Source organism: Muntiacus reevesi, chromosome 5 (assembly GCF_963930625.1).
Source record: "Muntiacus reevesi chromosome 5, mMunRee1.1, whole genome shotgun sequence".
Taxonomy (NCBI): domain Eukaryota; kingdom Metazoa; phylum Chordata; class Mammalia; order Artiodactyla; family Cervidae; genus Muntiacus; species Muntiacus reevesi.
The window spans coordinates 2097350-2124089 of NC_089253.1; the positions used below are offsets into that span (position 1 = coordinate 2097350).

At 43.2% G+C, this 26740-nt stretch overlaps 1 protein-coding gene across 4 annotated transcripts in view; it reads right to left on the bottom strand.

Moving 5' to 3' along the window:
• Nucleotides 1-13504: 13504 nt before the first annotated feature.
• Nucleotides 13505-26740, bottom strand: part of DEUP1 (deuterosome assembly protein 1) — a 121693-nt gene continuing 108457 nt past the window's right edge. For all 4 annotated transcript variants that reach the window (XM_065936819.1, XM_065936821.1, XM_065936817.1 and 1 more), the window contains one exon: nucleotides 13505-13838. In XM_065936819.1, coding sequence (XP_065792891.1) covers nucleotides 13662-13838 — 177 coding nt within the window. In that variant the 3' untranslated portion in view covers nucleotides 13505-13661. The remainder of the gene's footprint in view (nucleotides 13839-26740) is intronic.

A 26740-nucleotide genomic window follows, 5' to 3' on the forward strand; every position in this document is an offset into this window, starting at 1 on the left:
TCTGTGTCCCCTGTATCGGGTTCTTTGCCCCTGCGCCGCCTGGGAAGCCCAGGTGTTCAAGCTGGGTAGTCTCTACTGTTCATTGACTGTTTCTTCCGTCTCCTCCATTCTGCTTGAGCTCCTCCACAGAGGAGGAGTTTTGATTTGATATGGTGTTTTTCAATTCTGAGATTGCCACTCAGTTTTACTTTGCATCTTCTATTTTTTTTTTTTTTTTTTTTTTTGCTGAAACTTTCCATATTTTCTTCCCCCATTATGTTTCTGATTGCTTGCTGAATCATTTTATGATGGCAGCTTGAAACCTTTGTGGGCTCATTCTGACATCCATGTCATCTCAGTGTCCTGCACTGACTGTCTTTCCTCATTCAAGCTGAGGTCTTCCTGGTTCTTGGTATGACAAGTGAGTTTGAATATTTGGGGCATTGTATTCTGAGATTCTGGATCTTATCTAAATTTTATGTTTTGGAAGGCCTATTCTGACAATGTCAGATGGGGTGTAGCAGCATTCCTGCAGATGGTAGTGGAAGCTCCAGTTCTTGATCCAGCTTTTGCTGATGCCCTGGGAAGGGACTCCTCATTACTGCTGGATGGGGGGAGTTCTGGCCCCCAGTAGTCTGTACTGATACCACCCTGGCTGAGAGGGGCAGGGTGCCTCATTACTGCTTCCTCCATGGACTCAATCCCCATTGTGGGGCAAAGGAGGAGGACCTCATTACCCCTCAGCTGTGGTTAATATCCTGCCTCTCCACTAGACCTCACAGATGCCCACAGTGGAGAGCGGAAGGGATGCCTTGTTATCACCTCCTCTGCTCTCCCCACTGGGACTGCTGGGGTGATGCCTCCTCCTCTCCTGGCAGGGGTGAAAGTGCTTCTGTTTTGCTGCCCTACTCAGCCTTCTGGACACCACTCTGATGCAGGCTTTGGGTTGAGGCTGGAAATCTAGGTGCTCTGTCCACCTTTGCTGGTGTGATTGGGGAGGGGATACAGTTCATGGTGTGTGACTGAATGAGTGTTGTTGTCTGAAAGGTTTCTGCTTTGCTCTGCTGCCCCTTGCTTTGTCTTCTGTGTAGAGAGAGTGGGCTCTGCTGGTTTGTTTGTTTGTTTGGGCCTTTTGCTCTTTCAAGGTTGTCAGCTTTTTCAGCTCCAAGTAAGTGTTCACCTGGGCTCCTGTACCAAAGTGTTATAAATTGGGTGACTTAAACAGCAGACCCAAAATTTGGTGTGCCTTATACATCTAGCATAGTGTCTTCAATGAAATCAGGGCATTTTCTCCAAAATGAAGCTGTTATGTTTGGCCATTAAATCCTTTATTTCCTTAAGTATTCATATTTTTAATATTCACAATAGTGACTAAAACTAAATTTTCTAAGCTCTGAGACTGTTTTTGACTCACGTTCATTTTTGTAAACCACCGTATTGAAATATGATTGACATATAAAAACTGTATATGTTTAACGTATCAACTGGATGCATTTGGAGATATGTATACACCTGTGGGGGTTTCCCAAGTGGCTCAGTGGTGAAAAACCTTCCTGCCAGTGCAGGAAATGTGGGTCTGATCCTTGGGTCAGGAAGATCCCCTGGAGAAGGAAACGGCAACCCACTCCAGTACTCTTGCCTGGAAAATCCCATGGACACAGGAGCCTGATGGGCTACAGTCCATGGGGTCACAGAGAGCCAGACAGGACTTAGTGACTAAACAGCAACAAACAACAACAATGATACATCTGTGAAACCACCTATGCCATTAATATTTCTGTCACCTCTAAAAGTTTTCTCCCTCTCTATTTATTATTAATTGATTATTTTCAGAGCTTCAAGTGTGTGTATATGTAAGTGTGTATATGTTGCTTACATATACATACATGTACACACACATATGTATACATGTTTATTCTCCCAAGATTTTCTTGGGTGCAACTCTTGTTAATAAAAAAACTTTTGGTTCTAAACTAAACTTTTTATGTAGCAACTGAAGCCAAAGAGCTGTTTTAGTTTGGTTACTTTTATCCATCAAAGTCATTTGGGAATGACTCATCAAATAATTTATCTCAGTCAAGAGATATGTTTGGGATTTGTAATGGTTTGAAATCAAACAGTACTGATTTTTGGAAGATTTTCCTAAAGCTTATGAATATGAAGAATTTCAAAGCTGTTCTTGTCTTCAGAAAGAAACAACAACAAAGAAATCATACCAAAATGGGAAGAATGTTAGCTCAGTTCTTTTCTGTTTTGTTGCTTTAATGTATACAATTTTCTGATAGAGATCTGTTGTGTGTACCTTAAATACAACATATACAGTCCATGGAATTCTCTAAGCCAGAATACTGGAGTGGATAGCCTTTCCCTTCTCCAGGGGATCTTCCCAATCCAGAGATCGAACCCAGGTCTCCCACATTGGAGGTGGATTCTTTACCAGCTGAGCCACCAAGGAACCCCAAGATTGCTGGGGTGGGTAGCCTATCCCTTCTCCAGTGTATCTTCCCCAGCCAGAAATTGAACCAAGATCTCCTGCATTGCAGGCGGATTCTTTACCAACTGAGCTATCAGGGAAGTCCTAAATACAACATAGCATCTACTTAGCACGGGCCCTTTGGCCTCATCTTATATAATAATCTTTCAGGAGATTCACTAGACCTGATGAAAGACACGTTGACCAGATGAGGGAGAAGCCTCATCCTTTATTTTCTGTGAAGCGCACAGAGCTCAGCACATTTTATCACTGATGGTTCTTCCTGTGAGGAGAGGAACCGTGTCATTTCTGCATGAGAAAACAAAGTCCAGGAAGCCACATGTCAGGCTTCTCCTAAGCTAGCAGGGGTCTTGGTGATCAGTTGTCACCTATCACTGTCAAGACAAGTGTGGTTCAGTCTAGCCCCTTACGTCCTGTGCAGGGAGAGGAGGGTGCATCGCTTTGAATTGTTAGGTGCGGCCTCTGTCACCGGGCGTCTTCCCCAGAGTTTTATTGTTGTTCGGTCACTCAGTCGTGTCCGACTCTTTGTGACCCTGTGGACTGCAGCGCGCCAGGCCTCCCTGTCCATCACCATCTCCTGGAGTTCGCTCAGACTCATGTCCGTTGAGTCGCTGACACCGTCCCACCATCTCATGCTCTGTGATTCCCTTCTCCTGCCTTCAGTCTTTCTCAGCATCAGGGTTTCTTCCAGGGCGTCGGCTCGTCACGTCAGGTGACCAAAGCACTGGAGCCCTGAGTTTATCTGAGAGTGTCACACTGGCTGGAACGTCTGAGGCGGAGACCCTTGATGGAGAACCCTAGGCTGTGGGCAGCGTCCCTACTGCCAGCAACTGAACTCCAGGGAGTCACACGTCTTTGACTAAAAAACCCTAGACTTGGACGGACCAGGGCTTCCACAGATACATAAGGTCATTTCAGTGGCGACCCTGGTGAGCATCTGCTTTGGGGTAGCGTGGTCTGGTAGAAGCAGCATGGACTTTACAGCTCCATTGACTGGTCACGTTCCAGATATCTGACCTTGAGAGAAATCACTCAGTCTTTTAAGTTCAAAGTAAAGCAGGCCTTATTCTCATTCTTACTTTGTCGAGAAGGAAATGGCAACCCACTCCAGTACTCTTGCCTAAAAAATCCCAAGGATGGAGGAGCCTGGTAGGCTACAGTTCATGGGGTCATGAAGAGTCGGACACAATTGAGCTATTTCACTTTCACTTTTCACTTTCATGCATTGGAGAAGGAAATGGCAACCCACTCCAGTGTTCTTGCCTGGAGAATCCCAGGGACGGAGGAGCCTGGTGGGCTGCCGTCTATGGGGTCGCACAGAGTCGGACACGACTGAAGTGACTTAGCAGCAGCAGCAGCATTCTTACTTTGAGGGATGATTATAAAGATTACATTGAACATAAAAAGCAACAATCATCAAAATTGACCCAGGAAGAAATAGAACACTGGAACAGATCTGTAAAAAGGAAAAACACTGAATTAAAAATTAAAATGTTCCCACAAAAAGCCCAGGCCTAGACAGCGTCAGCAGTGAACTCCATCAGATAACTGAAGAAGCAGTGCTAGTACTTTACAGACTCTACCGGAAAAGAGAAGACTAAAGGAGACTTCCCAGTTTGTTTCATGATGTAAACAACTACTCTGATACCAAAGCCAGAAAAGATATGGCGAGAAAACTGTAAACCATTGTTGCTTATGAATATAGACACAGAAATCCTCAACAAAAGGTTAGGAAACTGAATACAGCAAACATGAAAAAAGTACTTCACGATCAAGTAGAATTTATCCCGAGAATGCAAGATTGGTTCATCCTAAAGCAAGTTTATATACAATACTATATTGTGGTGGTTTAGTTGCTAAATTGTGTCTGACCCTTGTAACCCTGTGGACTGTAGCTCACCAGATTCCTCTGTCCATGGAATTCTCCAGGCAAGAAATACTGGAGCGGGTAGCCTTTCCTTTCTCCAGGGAATCTTCCAGATCCAGGGATCAAACCCAGGTCTCCTACAGTGCAGGCAGATTCTTTACCAGCTGAGCCAGCAGGGGAGCCCAGTATACTATATTAATAAAGAACGAAAGCCACATGATCACCTCAATAGATTAAAAAAAAAAATGCATTTGACAAAATCTAACGTCCAATCATAAAAGCTTTCAACAAGCCAGGAATAGATGGGAACTTCCTTAACCTAATAAAAAGCATATACAAAAAAAGAAAAAAGCCAACAGCCAACATCATGGTTAATGGTAAAAGGCTGAAGTGTTTTTCATAAGCTCAGGGACATGGCAAACAATTTGCTTTCACTACTTCAAGTTGGAGTACTGGAGTTTCTAGTGCGTGCATTCAGGTAAGAAAAAGAAAGAAAATGCACCCAGAAAGGAAAGGAAGAAGTAAAAGCTATCTTTATTTAAAGACAACATGATCTTTATGTAGGAAATTTTAAGAAACCACACTCTGAGTAAATAAGCTCAGAGGGTCACAGATGGCAAAACTAATGCACAGAAATCGACCGTATTTCTATGTAATAGCAATGAATAATACAATAACAGAGTTAAAACAATTTCATTCACAATAGTATCAGAGAGAATAAAGGAATAAATGTAACAAAAGAACTCAGGACTTACACCTTGAAAACTGTACAGTGTTTCTAAGAGAAACTAAAGAAGATCCGACGCAGCAGTTAAGAATCCACCAATGCAGGAGACGCAGGAAAAGCAGGTTCGATTCCTGTGCAGGAAGATTCCCCTGGAGGAGGAAGTGGCAGCCCCCTTCAGTATTGTCTGGAGAATCCCATGGACAGAGGAGCCTGGCGGGCTACAGTCCACGGAGTCGCAAAGAGTGGGACACAACTGAGCACGCATGGAAATAAGTGGAGAGGTATTTTATGTTCACTGATTGCTTGGATGACTCAATTAATAAGCTGGTAATTCTCCACAAATTGAGATTCAATACTGGTTGATTTGGAGAGAATTGTCATTTTAACCCTTATCAAAAATTCCAGCAGGATTTTTTTTGGAGGGGAGGCGGCGGGTAAAAACTAAAAAGCTGACAAGCAAATCTTAAAACTTACCTGGAAATACAGAAGTCCCAAAATAGCAAAAGCAATCCTATAAGCTGGAGGATTTACACTTCCCAATATCAAAAAATACTACAAAGCAATAATTAAGACTATGTGGTGCTGGCATAAGAATAAACACATAGATCAATGGAAAAGAATTAAGAGTCTAGAAATAAGGCCTTACATTTATATTCAGTTGATTTTTCAGCAAAACATACCAAGACAATTCAATAGGGTAAAGAATAGTCTTTTCAACAAATGGTGCTGAGACAGTGGGATATCCATCTGCATGTAAAAAATGAATCTAGACCCTTACACTATACAAAAATGTTAAACCAAAATGGATCATAAACCTGGTGTAAAACCTAAAACTATAAAACCTTTAGAAGAAAATGTAGGAGAAAATACTTGTGATGTTGAGTGGAACAAATATTTCTTAGATATGATACCAAAAACACAATCCTTTATGGAAAAAATTGATGAATTGTACTACATCAAAATTAAGAACTTATGTGCTTCAAAGGACACTGTTAAGAAAATGAAAACAGAAGCCACAGACTAGAAAAAATATATGCAAATCATATATGTGATAAAGGACTTGTATCCAAAATATAAAAGAATTCTTATAACTCAGTAAAAGGGGAATTGATTATAACTTGGCAAAAGGTTTGAAAAGATGTCACCAAAAAAGATATATGAATGCTCAATAAGTCCACAAAAGATGCTCACATGGTTAGTCATAGGGAAATGCAAATTAAAACTAGCCTGAAATACCACTTCACACACTTGTGAAATGGCTGTCACCAAAAAGATAGAGGACATGAGAGAGGATATGGAGAAATTGGAACCTTTAGACCTTGTTGGTAAGAAAATGGTGTAGCTACTTAGGAAAATAATTTGATAGTTTCTTTTAAAAGTTAAATATACATTTACCATGTAAATCAGAAATCTGCTCATAGGAATGTACTCAATAAAAACAAGACATACTCACACACAGACCTGTAAGTAAGTGTTCTTAATAGCTTCATTCACAACAGCCCTGAACTGGAGACAACTCAAACGGCCATCAACTAGTGAAACAGTGGTTAAAGAAAATGTGGTTTGTCAGTACAATAGAATACAATTCAACAACAATGAAAAGAACAAAATATCAATGCATGCTACCATATGAACAACAAAAATATACCAAATGAAAGAAACCAGATGTAAAAACCCACAGAGTATCTGAGTGCATTTATATGAAATGTCCAGGTAAATCATATGGACAGAAAGTAGTTTAGTGGCTGCCTGGAGCTGGGCCTGGGAAGGAGTGATGGCAAGCTGGCACTAGGAATCTTCTGAGAGATGATGGGAATGTTCTAACACTGGGTTGTGGCGATGTTTTGCACAACTTCATAAATTTAGTAAAAATCATTGAGTTGTACCCTTGAAATGGATGGATTTTATGGTATGTAAATTAATAGAACTGGTAATGATTAAAATGAGCTTATATTACAGAGGTTGGCACATGGTCCCCAATAAATGATAGTCTGATTCCTTCAGGATGTATTTCATCTTCTGAGCTCAGACCTGATGCCTCAAGAGGCCGAGGACAGTAAATGCTCACAACTAGTATTTACTGAGTACTCATCTTTGTAGCCTGGAGAATCCCATGGACAGAGGAGCCTGGAGGGCTACAGTCCACGGGGTCGCAGAGAGCTGGACACGACTGACCGACTAACACTCACTCTTCCAGACTCTGTGCTTCCCGCCTGCTTTAAGAATCAATCTCATAACAGTTCTCTGACACAGGTGGTAGTACGATGCCTGCTCTACAGGAAAGGAAATGGAAGCTTCGTTAAGGTCATGGGGTTGTGGCATGGAGAATCCCGTGTCCAGCAGATTTAACCCAGCCAAACGTCCCGGGACCCTTTAAAACCTAAGAATTCCTAGTCTGCTCGTGGGGCCGGCTAGGTTGTTCGGAGCATCTTCTTTGTTCTATACTCGGTCCTGCTGAAACTGTTGCTGTTTGAGGCCCGCTCTTCCAGGCTACCTGGCAGTTCTGCTGTGTGATGAGATTGAAGCTCACCATGACAGTAATTGCCTGACTGGCCCTGACTCACGTTTCTCCTTGTCAATACAGTATACTAACACATATATAGGAAATTTAGAGTGATGGTAACGATAACCCTATATGCAAGACAGAAAAAGAGACACAGAAGTACAGAACAGACTTTCGGACTCTATGGGAGAAGGTGAGGGTGGGATGTTTCAAGAGAACAGCATCGAAACATGTATATTATCAAGTGTGAAACAGATCGCCAGTCCAGGTTGGATGCATGAGACAAGTGCTCGGGGCTGGTGCACAGGGATGACCCAGAGGGATGGGATGGGGAGGGAGGTAGGAGGGGGGTTCAGGATGGGAACACATGTAAATCCATAGCTGATTCATGTCAATGTATGACAAAAACCACTACAATATTGTAAAGTAATTAGCCTCCAACTAATAAAAATAATTGGGAAATAAAAAAAAAAAAGACTGTGACTATGACCCTTCTCTTTTTACGAGATGCCAAATTCTGTTTTTAGTGAAGTACAGTTGATTTTGGTGGGCTGCAGCCCCTAGGGTCACAAAGAGTCAAACCCAGCTGAGCGACTGATCACACACGCACACACATAGCTGATTTACAATGTTATCTTAGTTTCAGATTCTTCTCTAGGTTATTACGAGATATTGAATTCAGTTCCCTATGATACACGGTTGGCTCCTGTTTATTTTATATATAGTAGTGTATATCTGTTAATCCCATACTAACGTATCCCTCCACCGCCTTCCCCTTTGGTGACCATGTATTTGTTTTCCATGTCTGGGAGTCTTTTCTGTTTTATAAATAAGTTCATTTGTATCATATTTTTAGGTTCCACATATAAATGATATGGTATTTGTCTTTTTCTGTCTGACTTACTTCACTTAGTGTGATAATCTCTAGGCTCAACGATGTTACTGCAAATGGCGATTTCTTCTTTTGACTGAGTAGTATTCCATTGTGTGTGTGTGTGTGTGTGTGTGTAAAGCACATCTTTCTGTCCATTCATTTTTGATGAACATTTAGGTTGCTTCCATGTCTTTGCTATTACAGTGCTGCTATGAACCCTGGGGTGCTTATATCTTTCTGAACTAAGAGTTTTTGTCTTGTCTTTTCTGTATATATGCCCAGGAGTAAGACTGCTGAATCATATGATAACTCTATTTTTAGTCTTTTAAGGAACCTCCATACTTTTTTGTATAGTGGCTGCACCAATTTACCTTCCCACTAACAGTGTAGGAGGTTTCCTGTTTCTCCACAGCTTCTCCAGCATTTATTATTTGTAGATTTTTAAATGATGGCCATTCTGACAGGTGTGAGGTGATGCCTCATCGTGGTTTTGATTTGCATTTCTCTAATAATCTGTGATGTTGAGCATCTTTTCACGTGCCTGTTGGTCATTTGTATGTCTTCTGTGGAGAAATTCCATTTAGGTCTTCTGCTTGTTTTTGATTGTGTTGTCTGTGGTTTGTTGTTGTGGTGGTTGCTGGGCTGTATGAGCCACTGCGACCCCTTTTGACTCGTGTTGGAGGATGGTGACGTGAGGCGGGGAGCCTCTCAACACCGCTCACTGGGTTTCTGTGCCTCAGGCCGGTGTTCTGCCTCACACCTGCCTTGGGAGAACCTGAAGTTCACGTTTCCTCAGGCTTTTCCCTCAGCCCATGGCCCATCCATTTTCGTCCTTAGGCCACAGCACATCCTCTCTGAGGAAGAGCCTTTCATCAGATTGGAATGGTTTACCCTTTAGGGTTCAGCTCTGGGTGATGCTCCAGGCTACGGGTCAGACAGTGAGACAGCTTCAGGTGCTAGCTGGGCCCAAATCTCTCTCACAACTACTGCATTCCTGGAGCTGTAACGGTTCCTTTTGTTCTTTATTGGATTCCTATGAGACATTAGTTAACACGTGTAAGAGGAGTGTGCAGACGCTCAGCTGGTCCTGTGTGAGGCTGGGTATGAGTCAAGTCTCCGACACCCACCAACATTCAGACCCGTTCACAGTGTTGTACTCCTTTAGGCAGCTGACAGTCTGACGTGGCTAGGAGTTTGTCTGTATCTAAACTGCCTCAAACTTCCTCTGCTTTTTACCTTTGCGTTCCCCATGTCTGGATTCATTGCACCCTTTAATCACAGCTTCTCAAATACCTGCCATGACCAAGACCTGTGCTGGGTGCACAGAGGAGGCACAGAAGCCCTTTACTCCTCTTTTCCAGGAGCTTTCAGGCTAGTTGGAGAGACTGGAGGAAATGTAAGGAGGAAATGTACATTCCCTGAGCAAATGGGATGGGGAGAGGATAACCCCACAGCATGCAGTCAGGTTAAGTATGGTGGAAACAGCGCAGGGATCCAGACAAACCCACCGCAGGGCAGGCCTCTGTTTAGGGAGCGAGGTGCCGAGAGACACTCTCCCACAGCTGAGGGCAGCATCTCAGGACCGTGTCCTCTGCTGAGCTGGAGCAGCGCTGCGGACATGATCCAGAGTTGGCTATCATGTTCACGGAAACGTGGGCGTTATCTGTGTTTTTCCAGGAGCCCCCACTCCCTCAAATTTGCTCAATTCTCAAACCAGTTTGCTCCTGGATAATTAAAAGTAACAGCTTCCCAGGTGGCGCATTGGTAAAGAATCCACCTGCAATGCAGGAGACATGGGTTTGATTGCTGGGTTGGGAAGATCCCCTGGAGAAGGAAATGGCAACCCACTCCAGTATCCTTGCCTGGAGAAGCCCATGGACAGAGGAGCTTGGAGGGCTACAGTCCATGGGGTCGCAAAGAGTCAGTCAGACATGACTGAACACGTATACACAATCAGTTAAGAAGTAAAAATATATATCTGGCCCACTACGAGGCCAAAGTTAACTCAAGTCCCACCTCCTCTTGGAGTTGATTCCCAGCGTTAGACGGCCTGAGGGTCTTCCTCAGACGGCCTGTGTCAGGAAGCATTTAACAAGAGGCCTCCTGTGTGCTGTTTTGGATCTGTCAGGAACCCTCTGACCCTTATTGATTCCTGAATATTCAGGAATTAAGAGGAGAGGCACGCCTTTCCCGGGGCTGAGGAATCCAGGCATTTCTCATTACAGTGATAAGTACCCTCTTCCTTTTTATGAGCCAAATGGTAAAAGGTGATCGTTTGCAACTCTCTCTCTTTGATAGGGATCATCTTATGTTTCCTAAGTCTGGAATTTTAATCTTTATCTTTGCTGAGAACCACCTTGTAGGACAGTATATATGCCCACACCATGTTGATTAAAACACCTTTGCTCCATCAGAGCTTTGGTCCCCGGGTCTTTCTTTCTTTCTTCCTTTATCTCTCTATTTCTGGCTAATTCTTTGGAGCGTGGAGCTCAGTGGAGGCCCGCTGAGCTCACTTTCTTGCCCGGGCTTCTAAGCCCCTCTCGAGAAGGCGCACTGTACCTTCACCCACTCGAGAGGGTGCCTGGTGCCTATGTGCAGCAGCGCGAGCCCTAAGAACAGGACTCTGTTGGCTTTCCGTGTAAACCAGGGGATATCAGCCTCTTTCTCTCTCTTACTCTCGGAACCACCAGGTTCCGGTCCATTAAAGGACCAACACGCCTGTGGCCCTCCTCTTCCTTCTCCATCATGTTGTAGCTCAATCATGGGCTAAACAGACTTTTTTTTTTACATTGGTTCAGCCTTTTCCTTTTATTATTTTTTAAATTTATTTATTTTTTAATTGAAGGATAATTGCTTTACAGAATTTTGTCGGTGTCACACAAAGGAGGTTATAACTGCTTTTTGCTGATGAATAACAGGACCTCTGCCTTTTGCTGGGGCAGCAACACCTGGGGCAATTGCTCGTGGCCTCCTGGATCTGGGGAACGGGGGAGGGGGAGGGTAGGGGAAGGGGGTGGGTCTGGAGAAGGGGTATGGGGGGAGGGGGAGGACGGGGGGAGGGGGGAGAGCAGGGAGGCTACCGGGAGGAGCAGCAGGCAGGCCTCAGTCCTCTCCTTTCAATGTTCAACCAGAGCTGCTTGCTTTTTATCCCAACAGTGTATGTGCTGGGCCTCAGCCTGTGATTTGTTTTGAATGTTGAATCCTGCTGTTAAGCACAACCCATTGAAAACCACTGGGTATGAAGAGGAAAGCTGAAATAGTGACTTAAAAGGAGCTTGCTTTGCAAAGCAACTATACGCCAATAAAAAACAGACAAAAAACAAAGGCAAAGACAGAAGTTTGTGATCTGGAGAGGCAAGGGCACCGTCAGTCCTGGACACACTCCACACTCATGCTCTTGACTCTGTCGTGTGTGTGTGCGCGCTCAGTCGTGTCCAACTCTCTTGCGACCCCCTAGACTGTAGGCTCCTCTGTCCCTGGGACGTCCCAGGCAAGAATGCTGGAGCAGGTTGCTGTTTCCTTCTCCAGGGGACCTTTCCAAACCAGAGATCAAACCCTGAGACCTGCATTGCAGGCAGATTTTTTTTTTTTAACCACTGAGCCACATTGGAAGCCCCCTGACTCAGTTAAATTTTAAGATAATTGTCATCTAGATCTTTGTTTCCGCATGCAATTTCCAATCATGTGTTAACCCTGAAGAGAATGAAATGGCATTCAGACGTAGCATGTTTTAAATTTTTGCATTGTTTGCATTTGTATTAGGGATATAAAGGTTTTAGAATTTGTCCATGGACTGTTCTTTTCCTAAACACAAATTTTCTTTGCCTCTTCTAAAGATAACATTTCCCATCTTCTAAAGATAACACTGAAAAATATCCTTTGTGTCCAGGATAGAAATCACTCAGTAGGTTAACCAATGATAACGCGGGTTGTTTTCCTCACGTGGAACTCTGCACCTGCCGTTGTTCTGTTGTGAAACGTGGTTTCTGCAGCCACAGTGCTACTCACCACCTGCATGCTCACAAGAGGCGACGCTGGAAAGTGGTAAAAGGCAGAGCCGGGAGTCAGACGCTGGCATTTCTTTCTTACTCACCATGATTCTACAGTAAGTTCTTAACAGCTTGAGTCCCTTCCCAGGCTTGTTCTGGGTAGAAATAAATAATTCTCTGTGAAGCCTTTTTGCAAATATCAAGAGCTCTGCAAATCCACGTGGCTGTGTCACTGAAGCGAACAGGGCTCTGCATTTCCCATGGCACTGACACTCATCTAAAGGACGTCGTGACTTATCTCTCTGTATGTGGAGATTCAGTTTCTTCAAAGAGAAAAATAACACTATAAAAGCTGTAGGGTTTACCTGGAATAATGAAACAGGGATTTTTCATAATCTTTATATAAATGTCATTTTTAAAGAAAGAAAAATGGATTATCACACTTGTTTATTTGTAACTTGAGTTTTATTGTTCACTACCATGCTATTACTCTTTTATACAGATGTAGCATTTGCATTTTAAGTCCAAAGAATTTCTCATTCCTTTATTATATTTAAAACAGAGGTATTACAAAGGAGAAGGTAACAGCAATGCTTTCTACTTTATCTTATTTCCATGGAGTAATTAGTACATGAAGCATTAATCTTAGGCAAATGTTTTAAGTGTGCAGATAGTATGTTCCACATCTTTTTGTGTTAAAACAGAAAGACATTACAAAGATGAATGCAGAAACAGTAAGCTATGTGGTTTTTTCTAAAAAGTTTTAGGATATTTACATAGTTTAAAATACTAAATATTTTTCATTAAAAAAAAAATCCTTGAATTTTCAAACCTAGTACAATGGAGCTGCACTTCATCTGTTTATACTTAGAATATAGTAAAGCCCTTTCCCTCATCATTTGATGTTAGAGGAAATGGGCTCCCATACACATGACTAAAGTGGGAGAAAGCTGCATATTTAATTCCAGACAATTCCTTAGACTTCTCTCTTTTGGAGAAGTCATGTTTATTTTACAGTAACTCTATAGTTGAACAATTTATTATGTTAATACAGAAATACAAAGAGCTTTATCAAACAAAATACTTACTATTTTCTAGCTGCCTTACAGAAATGATTTACTCAAGAAAACAGAACAAAATTTCTCAGTTTCATTAATCAGCTTTGTAAATATTTTGCCAGAGCTTTGTTTTCCTGGGGTGGGGGAAGCAAATAAAAACGTTTAAAAGCTCATATGTGTCTATTTTGTTTTAGCTTGGTGTATTTATTAAGAGTAAATTCTGTGTGTCTTTGCAGTTCATCAATATGTGTATTTAGAAGTTTTTCAAGTTCTTTTGCTCGCTTCTCCTCCTCCAGAAGGAAATGCTGTGCGGCCAAAGAAGCCGGAAAGGATATATCTGGGGGAGACTAAAGAAAGAAGAAGAAAAAGTTAGATGAGGAACACATGACCTTTTACAATCTTCGCATTTCTTGGTATGCTTCACCCCTGACCAAGTGTCAAACACTGCAGCTCCGAATGAAAAATATATCTTAAGCTGAACTCTACACCAGTGTAATGTAGTCACTGCTAATGAGGTCCTTAAGGAATAAATTTAAAAACTGGCTTAAAAAGGGGGCTCATGGCTGCAGGCAGTTAGCCAGGTGAGGCGGGATAAAAGCATGATGTTTGGTAGGAGGGTAAATATTGTCTGTCCAGTTGCAGCTGAGATCACCTCAGTGACGAGTGCCGGGTTGCACCCTTCATGTGGTGTGGAAGTGCTCAGTTAACTGTGACCTGTCTAGTGCTTATTTACACACATGCAAAATGTGTGACTGAGGAATAAAGAGCAATGATAGGTAATTTTACAGTGCTTCGTTCAAAATTAATGTTTCAGGTTACTTAAAAAAATAAGTTGGGGAAATTTTTACTTTTGTTTTTTAGTTCTGCAGCACCCCCAGGCTCTTCTTCAACTTTTTATTGGGAGAATTGGGATTTTTATAAAGCCTAAGAGGAGTCCACGATCTGTATGCAGGTGAACTCTTACAGGGAACCTAGTCCACAAGCCTGGTCTCTGGCAGGGGTGTATGGACTGGGTGGAGGGCGGTGGCATGCAGCCAGCTCACGGGGCAGCCCCAGCGCAGCTGCCGGGCCAGGTACCACGTCTTCACTCCAATAGCATATGGCAGTCTGGGGGCGTGGGATGCCGCTGTTATTCTGGTAAACACATTCTTTTTAATACTAAGGAGGAAGGTCAGAAGTAGCTAGCATTCTTCTGGGACAGACAACAGTACACATCCGCGTTCTCGCCCCAACATGATGTTTTATGCTAACGATGCCGTCATAATACACTCTGGAGGAGTCTGGATCAGCTGGACATTCCAAAGACTGCAGATATAGTAACACGAGCGTTGTGCTAAGACATGATGACCAAGAACTGGTAAGCATGCTGAAGGCTCGGAAAGACAGAGGTACTTCAGAGAGTTAAGAGGGAAACCCAGAAGCAATTCAGGGCTTGACACTCTGTAGGTGTCTGGAGATATGGAGCATGTCAGGACATCTTTTCAAGAACAAATTAAAGTACCTTGCATTTCTTATCAGTATGAAAGAAGCATAAAGCTTGGTAGGTCTCTTGAAGTTTTGGAGGCAGCATGTTCCACTCAGGAGGAATAATCTGAATCATTTATTATGTGATACAGAAGGCTGTTTTGTTTGTTTTTAAGAAGGACCCAGAGCAAGAAAGGGCTCTGCAGTCAGTTGGGAGTGGGGCACAAGCCATCTTGCTCCTTGGGTGAAATGACTTCGCAGATTTCATACCAGAAGTTGTGGTATAGAAAAATTGTGGTAGACTCTTTGTGAAGCCTCTGGCCAGTTTCAAAGGGAAAGCTGTATTACAATCACCTGCAGCAGATCACTATACTATTTGCAAGACAGTTCCTGTCATGCTCGTGAGCCCTGACTGAGACAGAGCACCTAAGAAGCAGACAGGATGACTTGGCCTAGCCTCTGACGTGGCTATTCCCATGGAGTTATGCATGGGTCCACCTGCACCATCTCCCTGCACCCAGGGTCACCTAGCGACTGTTCCTGCTGAGTGTCTCATCTGCTTGCAATAGAGACCAAAGCTGAGCTCCTGACATGGCATCCAAGGAGACCAACCAGACTCTTGATGGCAAACAGATTACACCAGGTCCCTCAAACCTTGGAAAGGGCAGAAAGGGCAGTATGCCATCCTTACCAGCACTGACGTGTATCCTACAGTCTGTATCTCCTGCCTGCAGGGCTGTGGCCAGCACCACTGTCTGAGGGCTCACAGAGGAACTGGCGGATTGACCTGAGATCCTGAAGAATAATAAACGAACCTACTTTACAGCAGAGGAGTGTGGCAGTAAGGGCATGATCAGGTGTCCACTTGTTCTACCATGGATGGCATATTTGTCCTCAGAGGGTGAGAACCTGATAGGCTTTCTGAAGGCACAGCTGAGGCGTTAGCTTGTCAACCATGTCCTATGAGCATGGCGAGCCATTCTTCAGGACATGGTGTGGACTTTAAATCAATGGCTGTCACAGGCTACTGTGTTTGTAACAGTGATCTGGGAACAGAAGGGAGGACGCAGGAATGGCTTCACTCCCTGTTCACCCTCCTGGAGAATCTGTACCTTCTCTCTCTCTGTCTTTAGGCTCTGTTGGTCTACAGGTCTTCAGTGTCAGAGAAGGAATGCCTCTCACCGAGTGAGACCGTGGAGTCTCCACAAACTTAAAGCTTTGGCAGCATCTAGTCACAGGACTCTTCATGCTAACAGGTCGGAGGCATAGAAAAGAGGTGTGCTACTGGCAGAGGTACCTGACCTGAGCATCATTAGGGGCGAGGCTGTTACTACACGGGGGCAGGGAAGAATATGTCTGGGACTCAGGCAGTCCACGGAGGGGCTCCCTCGGTGCTCTCCTGCCCAGTTTTAAGTACAGATGCAAACCACACCCTGCTGAGGGCACAGGAATAAGGGCTTACCCCGCAAGGAAGCTGGTCCAGGTGGCCCAGCCACCTGCACCAACAGGAGTGTTGGCTGGCGGGGAGGGGATCTAGAGTGGGTGAGGAGACTCGAGATGGCATCAAGTGCTACAGGTTGTTCCACTGACCCTCCTCCTGTAAGTGGCCCCAGAAGTCATGACCAGTCAGCCTCTTGGAGAAGCTAGGCCTGAATGGAGTGAACAGTGTGAAGAGAACATGGGTCTGAGTGGTTCGCGCAGGGGAATGGATGCTGCCCGTGTCTACCCAGACCCTGCCACCAGCTGGCACGTCTGTCTTCCAGCTGCCCTGGGTTTTGGTGCTAACAGCTCACAGGTGGCCCCGTCTCTGGAGATCGGCCTATGGCTGAACTGGAGCCTCCTGCCTCACCTGGGAAGTTGCAGTCCCCGCTCTTCTCAGGGGCAGTGACTTATTGACACGGGGGTACAAAACACCAGTGGGGAAGACGGTGGCGGAGACAGGCCCTGAGCTCACCTCCTCTCATAGGCATATCAGAATCACAACTGTCTGCAGAGCAGCGATCATAGAAAAGGACTGGAATCTATCAGAAAAGATCTACAATGAACGACGTAAGATGGAACCACAGCAAGACAGGTAGTGGATCCCTGACACAGTGAAATCTCACATCCCCCAGGGAGTTGGCTCACACATGGGAGAATAATTAAACTGCAGAGGTTCTCCTACAGCAGAGAGACTCCTGAGCGCCACACCGAGATCCCCAGCCCAGGTTACAGTACTGGGAAGAGGAGCCTTCAGAGCATTTGGCTTTGAAGGCCATCAGGGCTTAATTGCAGGAGCCCCAAAAGACTAGGAGAAAAAGACTTCACTCTTAGAGGGCTCACACAAAATCTCACGTGTACGAGGACCCAGGGCAAGAGCAGTAATTTGATAGGAGCCTGGGCCAGATCTACCTGTTGGCCTTGGAGAGTCTCCTGGAGAGGCAGGGAATGGCTGCAGCTCACCCTGGGGACAAAGACACCGGTGTCAGACACATTGGGGAACATTCAACTGCACGAACACTCTTGGCAGCTGATATCTTGGGTCATTAGCGCCACGACCTGGCCCCACCTAACAGCCTCCATGTGACAGTGCTGGGACACTTCAGGCCAAACAACTAACTGGGTGGAAACACAGCCCTACCCATCAGCAGACAAGCTTCCTAAAGACGAAAGGACACACAGCCACCTGTGGATACACCTAGACAGGGTCTGGACCACCAGAGGGTCAAGACCCAGCTCTACCTACCAGTAGGCAGGCATCAGCCTCTCTTTCTAGAGAGCCTACACAAACCTCTAGACCAGCCTCACTCACCAGGGAGCAGACACCAGAAGCAGGAAAACTATAAGCCTACAAGGCACACCAGACCTTCCTGGGACTAGCTGGCCCTGGCGTGATCACTATCAGGCTAACACAACCTCCAGACACCTTAGTCCCCATACTCAACTGTATCATGAACTGCCTCCCCCATAATGATCTGATATGAGCTCTGGGATCCCTGGGCCCTGCAGCCAGACTCCAGGAACAGGGTCTGCCTGACAGTAGGCAGGCACTAACCCTGGGATCTGGCTTTACCTGCCAGCGAGTGGGCAAGAGCCTCAGTGTTTGGGGAGGAGCCAAGATGGCGGAGGAATAGGACAGGGAGACCACTTTCTCCCCACAAATTCATTGAAAGAACAATTGAACGCAGAGCAAACTTCACAAAACAACTTCTGATCGCTAGCTGAGGTCATCAGGCGCCCAGAAAAGCAGCCCATTGTCTTCGAAAGGAGATAGGACAAAATATAAAAGATAAAAAGAGAGACAAAAGAGCTAGGGACGGTGATCTGTCCCGGGAAGGGAGTCTTAATAGAGGAAGTTTCCAGACACCAGGAAACCCTTGCACTGGCGGGTCTGGGGGAAGTTTTTGAATCTCAGAGGGCAACCTAACTGGGAGGGGAAAAATAAATAAAACCCACAGATTACATGCCTAAAAGCCACTCCCAGCAGAAAAGTACCCCAGACGCTTGAATCCGCCACCAGGAAGTGGGGGCTGAACGGAGAGGAGCGGGCGGCATTGCTTAGGGTGAGGACTGGGCCTGAGTGCCCTGAGGACAATCGGAGGGAGCTTTTGTGAGTTACCAACTTAAACTGTGGGAGAGCAAAAGAGACAGAGAAAATTAACCGCCCGAAAACACTGCCGGCCGTTCGCAGAACAAAGGGACCGAGCAAGTCCAGAGGAGCTAGCCGTCTGTGGACCGGCCCAGCCCCGCCGGAGGCAGGAGGCAGGGGGGAGGGGAAAGGGGCAGGCTCGGCCCCAAGGAACACATCCCCTGCCACACAGCAAACAGGCCTCCAGTTTCTAACCAAAGACCTCCTGAGATTCTGGATGGTCGACATCCGCCGGGAGGGTCGCGGCGAGACACAGGGCACAGGCACCCGACTGGCGCGGGCGGGGACTGGGGCTGGGGACGCGGCGGGGGGAAGGCGCACGCACCCGACTGGCCTAGGCGGAAACTGAGGCTGGGACCGCGGGGGGTGGGGGGGAGAAGGCTCGCCGCACCCGGGGAAAGTGCGCCTGTCAAGCTCCTGGCTGCCTGAGCTGCTCGGGCTGGGAAGGCACAAAACGCAGTCGCAGCCGAGTCCGCGCTTTTGTGGAACACCGGAGGGCTGGAACGGCGCACAGCACAGGGCAGGCTCCATATAGAGCAGCCAGGAGCCTGAGCAGCAAAGACGGGGAAAGCAGCGTCAGCCCCTCCCCGCAGCGCGACGGAACTAGCAACCTGAACAAGAGTCCACCTCCGCCCGCCTGTGTCAGGGCGGAAATGAGGCCCTGAAGAGCCCGGCAAACAGAAGCCAAATAAGCAAAGGGAACCGCTTCAGAAGGGACCGGTGCAACAGATTAAAATCCCTGTAGATAACCCCGACTACACCGGAAGGGGCCTGTAGATATCGAGAAGTGTAAGCTGGATGAGGAGCTATCTGAAACTGAACCGAACCCACACTGACCGCAACAGCCCCAGAGAAATTCCTAGATATATTTTTACTTTTTTTTTAATTAAAAAATAAAATTTTCTTTTCATTTTATTTTTTCTTTTATTTTCTTTTAAAATTCCCCATTACTCCCCCATTACTCCTTAACTTTCATTTTCATAGATTGTTACAATTTTTTTAATTAGGAAAAAAATTTTTTTTCTTGTTTTTTTCTTTTTCTTTTGCTCTTATTTCCTTTTAAAGTCCTCTGTTACTCCTCTACTACTCCTGAATTTTCATTTTCATTTCACTATAACCTTGCAAAAAAAAAAAAAAAAGAAGCCCTATTTTTAAACCAAACTTCATATATATTTCTAAAATTTTTTGTTTTTGTTTTTGCTTTTGATATTTTAAAGAGTCTAACCTCTACTCTAGATTTTTAACCTTTATTTTTCAGTATGTGATATAAATTTTGGACATTTAAGAATCCAATATTCAGTTCCCATTTTTATTCAGGAGTTGTTGATTACTCTCTCCCACTTTTGATTCTCCATTTTCCACCTCAGAACACCTCTATTTCCTCCTTTCCCCTTCTCTTCCCAATTCAATTCTGTGAATCTCTGTGGGTGTCTGGGCTACGGAGAACACTCTGGGATCAGACAACTGCGTAGATCTGTCTCTCTCCTCTTGAGTCCCCCTTTTGCTTCTCCTACTCATCTCTATCTCCCTCCTCCCTCTCCTCTTTTTCATGTAACTCTGTGAACCTCTCTGGGTGTCCCTCACGGGGGAGAATCTTTTCACCATTAACCTAGAAGTTTTATTATCAGTGCTGTATAGTTGGAGAAGTCTTGAGATTACTGGAAGAATAAAACTGAAATCCAGAGGCAGGAGACTTAAGCCCAAAACCTGAGAACACCAGAAAACTCCAGACTACATGGATCTTTAAGTAATAAGTGACCGTCCAAAAGCCTCCAAACCTACACTGAAACCAACCACCACCCAATAGTCAGTAAGTTTCAGAGCAAGACATACCATGCAAATTCCCCAGCAACACAGGAACATAGCCCTGAGCATCAACATACAGGCTGCCCAAAGTCACACCAAACACACAGACCCATCTCAAAACTCACTACTGGACACTCCAGTGCATTCCAGAGAGAAGAAATCCAGCTCTACACACCAGAACACCGATGCAAGATTCCCTAACCAGGAAACCTTGACAAGCCAATCGTCCAACCCCACCCACTGGGTAAAACCTCCACAATAAAAAGGAACCACAGACCTCCAGAATACAGAAAGCCTACTCCAGACACAGCAATCTAAACAAGATGAAAAGGGAGAGAAATACCCAACAGGTAAAGGAACATGAAAAATGCCCACCAAGTCAAACAAAAGAGGAGGAGATAGGGAATCTACCTGAAAAAGATTTTAGAATAATGATAATAAAAATGATCAAGAATCTTGAAAAAAAATGGAGTTACAGATAAATAGCCTGGAGACAAATATTGAGAAGATGCAATAAATGTTTAATAAAGAAATAAAAGAAGAAATAAAAAAGAGTCAATTAAAAATGAATAATGCAATAAATGAGATCAGAAACACTCTGGAGGGAACCAAGGGTAGAATAATGGAGACAGAAGATAGGATAAGTGAGGTAGAAGATAAAATGGTGGAAATAAATGAAGCAGAGGGAAAAAAAAAAAGAAGCAAAAGAAATGAGGACAACCTCAGGGACCTCTGGGACATTTTGAAACGCCCCAACACTCAAATCATAGGAGTCCCAGAAGAAGAAGACAAAAAGAAAGGCCATGAGAAAATACTCGAGGAGATAATAGATGAAAACTTCCCTAAAATGGGGAAGGAAATAGTCACACAAGTCCAAGAAACCCAAAGAGTCCCAAACAGGATAAACCCAAGGTGAAACACCCCAAGACACATATTAATCAAATTAACAAAGATCAAACACAAAGAACAAATATTAAAAGCAGCAAGGGAGAAACAACAAATAACACACAAAGGGATTCCCATAAGGATAACAGCTGATCTATCAATAGAAACCCTCCAGGCCAGAAGGGAACGGCAGGACATACCTAAAGTAATGAAAGAGAATAACCTACAACCTAGATTACTGTACCCAGCAAGGATCTCATTCAGATATGAAGGAGAACTCAAAAGCTTTACAGACAAGCAAAAGCTGAGAGAATTCAGCACCACCAAACCAGCTCTTCAACAAATGCTAAAGGATCTTCTCTATACAGGAAATGCAGAAAGGTTGTATAAATGTGAACCCAAAATAACAAAGTAAATGGCAACGGGACCACACCTATCAATAATTACCTTAAATGTAAATGGGGTGAATGCCCCAACCAAAAGACAAAGACTGGCTGAATGGATACAAAAACAAGACCCCTATATATGCTGTCTACAAGAGACCCACCTCAAAACAAGAGACACATACAGACTAAAAGTGAAGGGCTGGAAAAAAATATTTCACGCAGACGGAGACCAAAGAAAGCAGGAGTCGCAATACTCATATCAGATAAAATAGACTTTAAAATAAAGGCTGTGAAAAGAGACAAAGAAGGACACTACATAATGATCAAAGGATCAATCCAAGAAGAAGATATAACAATTATAAATATATATGCATCCAACATAGGAGCACCGCAATATGTAAGGCAAATGCTAATGAGTATGAAACAGGAAATTAATAGTAACACAATAATAGTGGGAGACTTTAATACCCCACTCACAACTATGGATAGATCAACTAAACAGAAAATTAACAAGGAAACACAAACTTTAAATGACACAATGGACCAGCTAGACCTAATTGACATCTATAGGACATTTCACCCCAAAACCATCAGCTTCACCTTTTTCTCAAGTGCACACGGAACCTTCTCCAGAATAGATCACATCCTGGGCCATAAATCTAGTCTTGGAAAATTCAAAAAAATTGAATTCATTCCAGTCATCTTTTCTGACCACAGTGCATTAAGATTAGATCTCAATTACAGGGAAAAAATATTAAAAATTCAAACATATGGAGGCTAAATAACATGCTTCTGAATAACCAACAAATCATACATGAAATTTAAAAAGAAATAAAAATATGCATAGAAATGAATGAAAATGAAAACACAACAACCCAAAACCAATGGACACTGTGAAAGCAGTGCTAAGCAGGGAAGGTTCATAGCATTACAGGCTTACCTCAAGAAACAAGAAAAAAGTCAAATAAATAACCCAACTCTACACCTAAAGCAATAGAGAAGGAAGAAATGAAGAACCCCAGGGTTAGGAGAAGGAAATAAATCTTAAAAATTAGGGCAGATATAAATGCAAAAGAAACTGAAGAGACCATAGCAAAAATCAACAAAGCTAAAAGCTGGTTTTTTGAAAAAATAAATAAAATTGACAAACCATTAGCAAGACTCATTAAGAAACAAAGGGAGAAGAAACAAATCAACAAAATTAGAAATGAAAATGGAGAGATCACAACAGACAACACTGAAATACAAAGGATCATAAGAAACTACTACCAGCAGCTCTATGCCAATAAAATGAACAACTTGGAAGAAATGGACAAATTCTTAGAAAAGTATAACTTTCCAAAACTGAACCAGGAAGAAATAGATCTTAACAGACACATCACAAGCAAGGAAATTGAAACTGTAACCGGAAATCTTCCAGCAAACAAAAGCCCAGGACCAGATGGCTTCACAGCTGAATTCTACCAAAAATTTAGAGAAGAGCTAACACCTATCTTACGCAAACTCTTCCAGAAAATTGCAGAAGAAGGCAAACTTCCAAACTCATTCTATGAGGCCACCATCACCCTAATTCCAAAATCAGACAAAGATGCCACAAAAAAAGAAAACTACAGGCCAATATCACTGATGAACATAGACGCAAAAATCCTTAACAAAATTCTAGCAAACAGAATCCAACGACATATTAAAAACATCATACACCATGACCAAGTGGGCTTTATCCCGGGAATGAATGATTCTTTAAGAGCCGCAAATCAATCAATGTAATACACCACATTAACAAATTGAAAGATAGAAACCATATGATTGTCTCAATAGATACAGAGAAAGCCTTTGACAAAATTCAACACCCATTTATGATTAAAACTCTCCAGAAAGCAGGAATAGAAGGAACATACCTCAACATAATAAAAGCTATATATGACAAACCCACAGCAAGCATTATTCTCAATGGTGAAAAATTGAAAGCATTTCCCCTGAAATCAGGAACAAGACAAGGATGCCCACTCTCACCACTACTATTCAACATAGTTTTGGAAGTTTTGGCCACAGCAATCAGAGCAGAAAAAGAAGTAAAAGGAATCCAGATAGGAAAAGAAGAAGTGAAACTCTCACTGTTTGCAGATGACATGATCCTCTACATAGAAAACCCTAAAGACTCTACCAGAAAATTAGTAGAGCTATCAATGAATATAGTAAACTTGCTGGATATAAAATTAACACACAGAAATCCCTTGCATTCCTATACACTAACAAAGAGAAAACAGAAAGAGAAATTAAGGAAACAATATCATTCACCATTGCAACAAAAAGAATAAAATACTTAGGAGTATATCTACCTAAAGAAACAAAAGACCTATATATAGAAAACTATAAAACACTGATGAAAGAAATCAAAGAGGACACAAACAGATGGAGAAACATACCGTGTTCATGAATTGGAAGAATCAATATTGTCAAAATGGCTATTCTACCCAAAGCAATCAATACATTCAGTGCAATCCCTATCAAGCTTCCAACGGTATTTTTCACAGAACTAGAACAAATAATTTCTCAATCTGTATGGAAATACATAAAACCTCAAATAGCCAAAGTAATCTTGAGAAAGAAGAATGGAACTGGAGGAATCAACCTGCCTGACTTCAGGCTCTACTACAAAGTCACAGGCATCAAGACAGCATGGTACTGGCACAAAGACAGAAATATAGATCAATGGAACAGAATAGAAAGCCCAGAGATAAATCCACGAACCTATGGACACCTTATCTTTGACAAAGGAGGCAAGGATATACAATGGAAAAAAGACAACCTCTTTAACAAGTGGTTCTGGGAAAACTGGTCAACCACTTGTAAAAGAATGAAACTAGAACACTTTCTAACACCATACACAAAAATAAACTCAAAATGGATTAAAGATCTAAATGTAAAACCAGAAACTATAAAACTCCTAGCGGAGAACATAGGCAAAACACTCTCCGACAAAAATCACAGCAAGATCCTCTATGACCCACCTCCCAAAATATTGGAAATAAAACAAAAATAAACAAATGGGACCTCATGAAACTTAAAAGCTTTTGCACAACAGAGGAAACTATAAGTAAGGTGAAAAGACAGCCCTCAGATTGGGAGAAAATAATAGCAAACGAAGAAACAGACAAAGGATTAATCTCAAAAATATACAAGCAATTCCTGAAGCTCAATTCCAGAAAAATAAATGACCCAATCAAAAAATGGGCCAAAGAACTAAACAGACATTTCTCCAAAGAAGACATACAGATGGCTAACAAACACATGAAAAGATGCTCAACATCACTCATTATCAGAGAAATGCAAATCAAAACCACAATGAGGTACCATTACACGCCAGTCAGGATGGCTGCTATCCAAAAGTCTACAAGCAACAAATGCTGCAGAGGGTGTGGAGAAAAGGGAACCCTCTTACACTGTTGGTGGGAATGCAAACTAGTACAGCCGCTATGGAGAATAGTGTGGAGATTTCTTAAAAAACTGGAAATAGAACTGCCATATGACCCAGCAATCCCATTTCTGGGCATACACACTGAGGAAACCAGATCTGAAAGAGACACGTGCACCCCAATGTTCATCACAGCACTGTTTATAATAGCCATGGCATGGAAGCAACCTAGATGCCCATCAGCAGACGAATGGATAAGGAAGCTGTGGTACATATACACCATGGAATATTACTCAGCCATTAAAAAGAATTCATTTGAATCAGTTCTAATGAGATGGATGAAACTGGATCCCATTATACAGAGTGAAGTAAGCCAGAAAGATAAAGACCAACACAGTATACTAACACATATATATGGAATTTAGAAAGACGGTAATGATAACCCTATATGCAAAATAGAAAAAGAGACACAGATGTACAGAACAGACTTTTGGACTCTGTGGGAGAAGGCGAGGGTGGGATGTTTCGAGAGAACAGCATCAAAAAATGTATATTATCTAGGGTGAAACAGATCACCAGCCCAGGTTGGATGCATGAGACAAGTGCTTGGGCCTGGTGCACTGGGAAGACCCAGAGGAATTGGGTGGAGAGGGAGGTGGGAGCGGGGAGTGGGATGGGGAGTATATGCAACTCCATGGCTGATTCATGTCAATGTATGACAAAACCCACTACAATACTGTAAAGTAATTAGCCTCCAACTAATACAAACAAATAAAAAAAAAACTAATTTGGAAGATATTAATCCTATCATGGAAAAACTGACTAAGAAATGGGTGAATTAAAAAAAAAAAAGCCTCAGTGTTTGGGACCCTGATCCTGCCCACCAGTGAGCCGGCACTAGCCCAGCCTCCTTCGGATTCCATAGCCAGGCATTTCACGACCATGCCCTACTAAACAGCAGCCAGCACAGTGTGCACAAGACAGGGTCTGGCAACCAGCCAGACGAGGGCCCGACCAAGCTCCCTGACCACCCACACAGCCTGCCACAGGAGAAGGACCCTGCATCCCTCTCAGGGGGAGCCTCTAGCTTGGGCAACAACAGGGCAGTGCACTGCTCAGACGCAGTAGGCCACCTTCTCCAAGGTCAAGCAATGTTAACTGATCTACTGTATGCATGAAAATACAAACAGCAACTTAGACAAGATGAGCTGGCAGAGGAGTATATTCCAAATCAAGGAACAAGATAAATCTTTATAAGAAGAACTAAGTGATGTGGAGATAGGCAATCTACTCAAGAAAGAGTTCAGAGTAATGATCATAAAGATGATCAAGGAACTCTGGAGAAGAATGGATGCACAGAGTAAGAAATTAGAAATTAAGAGTTAGAAGCTATAATTAACAACCAAACAGAGATGAGTAATACAATAACTCAAATGAAAAAATACACTACAAGGAGTCAATAACAGAATAAATGATTCAGAAGAATGGAATACTGAGCTGGAGGACAGAGTAATGGAAATCACTGCTGTTGAACAGAAAACAGAATTAAAAGAAATGAGGACAGTTTAAGAGACTTCTGGGACAATATCAAGTTTTGCATTATATATTAATATTTGCATTAATATTTGCATTAAAGGAGTCCCAGGAGGAGAAGAGACAAAAGGG